This window comes from Anabas testudineus, chromosome 17 (genome assembly GCF_900324465.2).
Source record: "Anabas testudineus chromosome 17, fAnaTes1.2, whole genome shotgun sequence".
NCBI lineage: Eukaryota > Metazoa > Chordata > Actinopteri > Anabantiformes > Anabantidae > Anabas > Anabas testudineus.
In genome coordinates, this window is record NC_046626.1 from 16,838,243 (window position 1) to 16,842,266 (window position 4,024).

General features: G+C 39.8%; 1 protein-coding gene across 1 annotated transcript in view; it reads right to left on the reverse strand.

Moving 5' to 3' along the window:
• Positions 1–1,572, reverse strand: part of LOC113172245 (retinal-specific phospholipid-transporting ATPase ABCA4-like) — a 28,335-nt gene extending 26,763 nt beyond the window's left edge. Inside the window, exons 1-4 of the mRNA XM_026375122.1 lie at positions 1,507–1,572; positions 1,179–1,272; positions 939–1,080; positions 674–813 (exon numbers count right to left, since the gene is read on the reverse strand). Coding sequence (XP_026230907.1) covers positions 674–813; positions 939–1,080; positions 1,179–1,272; positions 1,507–1,572 — 442 coding nt within the window. The remainder of the gene's footprint in view (positions 1–673; positions 814–938; positions 1,081–1,178; positions 1,273–1,506) is intronic.
• Positions 1,573–4,024: the final 2,452 nt, after the last annotated feature.

Sequence of the window (4,024 nt, forward strand, 5' to 3'; positions counted from 1 at the left end):
AAAATGTAGAACCACTAAAGACAATATTGACCCAACCAGCATTGGACTGCTCTCAGGAAATGATTCACACCAAAACAGAACAGGCAGGCGTTTAGTGTTCGGCGGAAAGTCCCGTGAGCAAAAGGAAGAGCCTAGTTTTATGCACAGCTCTGCCAACAGGTAGATTATTTATGTGTAGAGGAAAAGAGGAAGAAGAGAAGGGGTTTGACATGCAGCAAAGGTCCTCAGCCCGACCTGAACCCTGGCAATTCCATGGTGTGCACTGTACATACTGTCTAGCAGCTGTCCACCCACAATTTCCCCAAGGAGATCAATAAAGTATTCATTAATCATCTGGCTACCAGAGAACTCTCCAACAGGTACTTAAACTGAAGTAATATCAGGAGAAACCTTCATACCTGATCATGTATAATACAGAATAACCAACTGAATACCATTTTAAAAAAAAACTATCAAATATAATCATTTATCAGTAACTAGTATCAGTACTATTATCAGCTCTGGTCAGAAAGTAACAACACCTCAACTCGTTATGCTCAGCATCATGGAAAACCTCTGTTAACCTTGCTAAAAACGGCTCTATCTACAACATGAGAGCTGTAAAAAGCCTATAATAGTTTCAGTCTCATGAGAAGTGTCACTGTCTGAATCAGCTCTCACAGTTTCCCCTTACCGGACACCACAGATGGGCTGTTACGTAACGTGTCCATGAAGTTTGAGAAAGATGACATTTCGTTCCAAAGACGGCCAAGCTGCTGGACCTCTGTGTCGTTGAACAGAAGCTCCTGGACATCAACATAAAACCGTGCCAACCTGGAATAAGCCAAAAGAATGTATTAACTAAATCAACTCAACTTAATAATATATGCAACTATATGACATCTATAATAAGTGTATTTAATGTTAAACAGTATTTTAGTGGGTGTTCGTAGGCCTACACTGAGTTGTTATAGTTGGAGACGATGCCTGGAGACTCTCCTCGGGTTGGATATCTGAAGCAGGGATTGTTGGCATTGCAGAAGATGCCCTGGATCCAAGGCAGAATTCCTGCTGAGGGCATGGCCTTGTTGGGGAAATGACCTGGAGGCACAGAGCACACATCATATGATGATGTGATATTAAAAGTCCTTAAAACTTATTTTACTTTACTTATTTCTGAGGTAGCGTGTTGTTCTTACATTCATGTTGTTGATACAGTGGATTGGCCTTCCTCAGCCAAACCAAACCAATAAATAACAACACTGGCCAGAAGATCTCTACCAGGAAGCGGATCTAAGGTGGTAAGAAGTGAAGTTTAGGTTCACAGTGAAATAGCCGAATAAACAGGAACACCTGTACAGCCCAAAGCTTCAGTCCTAGCTCTTGTCAGCATGGTGGTGATATGATTATTGAGTCATGTTGTCATTTTCTAAGCAGTAGTATGTGGTGTCATTGTATAACAGCATTACCCTGATCTGTGTTTTTTAAGGTTTTGATCCAAGCCAATCTACATTAATAGTAGATTACCTTCTGTCTTTTGCGGAGAGTCCAGTTTTTCCACAGCAACAGGCGGATTTGTGAGCCTGTCCTCATCGTTCCACAGCTTAACCCCTGGAAGGGGTCATCAGACTGTGACAAACCTGCAGACACACAAGTTCATTAGAGCCGATATTGTGGTTAAATAGATCCGTGACCTAGTATTGTGTCTTGGGAAAACTTATCTTGAGCCCATTGTTAATCAGACGTTAACTAGACTTTCCCGTGATTTTCTAATATAATTCAGTTTTCTTCTGGATCCTAGGAAAGTAGTTTTTTCTGTTTATTGCACACAAAAATAATTTCAGTTGTAAATATGCAACACGACTCCACCTCCATAGCAATGTTTGCCCATCAGGTGAGGCATGAAAAGATATGTAAACACTTTATCTTGGTGTACTGACTCTTTGAAAATATTCAACTGCCACACACATCTACAGGTTATGGGCAGATGGCCTCAGAGGATGTCAGACACGAACAGTGATTTGTTCAGAGTGACATGTCCAATAGATTACTGCGGGCTGCAGGGACAGAAACACTTGTCGAGAAAAAACAAGAGGACAAAGATTGTGAGACTACAACAGGAGAGTACGGGCTATAATTGTGTGTCCCACTTCTGGGAAAAACACACTATTACACAAACAGTAATTACACATCAGAAGACTTGCTTCTACACGTTTGATTGAAAAGTACAGTGGAAAACTGCAGCACATGTGAGGAACCGAGACCGAAATTTTAATTAAAACATTTTAGTTAATTCCTTTCAGAAGAAAACAGATATTGTAAAACTAAAAACAATAAACAGTTTTATTTAGTCAACAGTAATTAGTAACCACAAAGCTATTCGTGATAAAATGAACCTTCCTTCACATACTATGTTGATAACAAAAGGAATAACACAAGAAATTGTGATCCTTACCTGTTATAGAATGATATAAAAGTCGTACGACATCTAGAGAAAGAGGTTCACAAACAAGCAAGAAGTAATGGAAAACATTAAGCAAGGTAGAAGAGCTCTGTGTGACTCCAAGCTGCCCACTCTCTCTCCTCTGCCTGCAGGTCAGCAGCACTCCTAATCTGATTGCTCTAATCTCCCAGCTCAACATGGGCAGGCAGAAAAAAGACAACAGTCATCCATTTTGAGGCAGAATTAGGGGGGTATTGGTTAGAGTGGATGTAGCAAAACACTGTCCTCTAGCAGAGGAGGGGGTGGTTACAGCCTTCACCAAAACTATACATTTCTATACTATACAACTGTACATGTGTGGCATTTTCTTGAAGTCAGTAAAAGTCAACTGACGTGAGTTTTTAGCTAAATGTCTACAAAATACTTAGAGTAAAAGTAAAGTAGAAGCTGACCAGACTCGAGTCGCCGCACACGGCTGACGTGAGTCACCGTTCCAAGCAGCTCGACGAGGTGGAGCAGGTGACAAGGGTAATTAGGTAGTGAGAATTTGAGGCCTAGACAAGTAGTACGGTACATCACTTGAACCTGCTGTAAACTATGTCTGCAGCAGTGACACAGCTCACCATGAAACTGAGGGGCATTTGAGGATTAACCCTTCGCTGGTCTGCTACATTTTATGGCACATTGTTTTGACAGGACACAATTCCCACAGTCCCTTTCTCGAATTTTTTCAGAAGCTGAATACATGGTTAAGAAACACAACAAGCTGCAACAACACAGCTCTATAAATAATGCACATAAAATAAACCTATGCCAACAAGGCTTCAGAAAAATCAGCTTTAAAAGTTTCAAATATTTACCAGTCAGCCACATTAAAACCACCAGGTACCCTGAGTATCGTGACTAATGGGTGTAACTCAAAGCTAGAACAGCTGAAATGGTTAGAAGTTGCAGACATGTAACAGGTAACTGGTTTCAATTCCACTTCCCAGTTTAAATCATTGAATCAACTCATGTTCAATTGTTAAACATGTCAGGGTCAGAATGTTTTAATATAACCCGTTTCCAGATACTTGCATTTGTCAATTTTCTGTTTTTCTCTGACTTCACAGGTCTGTTATTTCTAATTTACTTCCTAATATCTTCCAAGACATTTTATAGAAATAAATGTGCGATTTATTTAAATATTTTTTAAGGAAAACAAAGACAGTGTTCGGTATCAATTCAATTCCAGGAAGATTATTTTCCCAGCATTAAAACACATTGTTGGAAAATCTGGACCTGAACTTGTTATTCTGTGTTTTACATATCAATCACATTCTGGGGCTTTGGGGTGTTGGCTGAACAAAGCCAAAAGTAATTTGAAAATGTGACCCTCCATCTATAACCATCCAGTGTATCCAATACATAAAATAAAGCAAGAGGTCTGACCGAACACACAACAGGCTGAATTTAACATGTTGAGCAGTATAAGTAACACATAGACACACTCAGTAAATGTATGCCAACAAAACAACTCTGGAAAAAGAAGTGTCAGATATAACCCTTGTTCCCCGAATCACCGAAATGTGAGATCTTTAAAAACTCAAGTGGAGCAGAAAA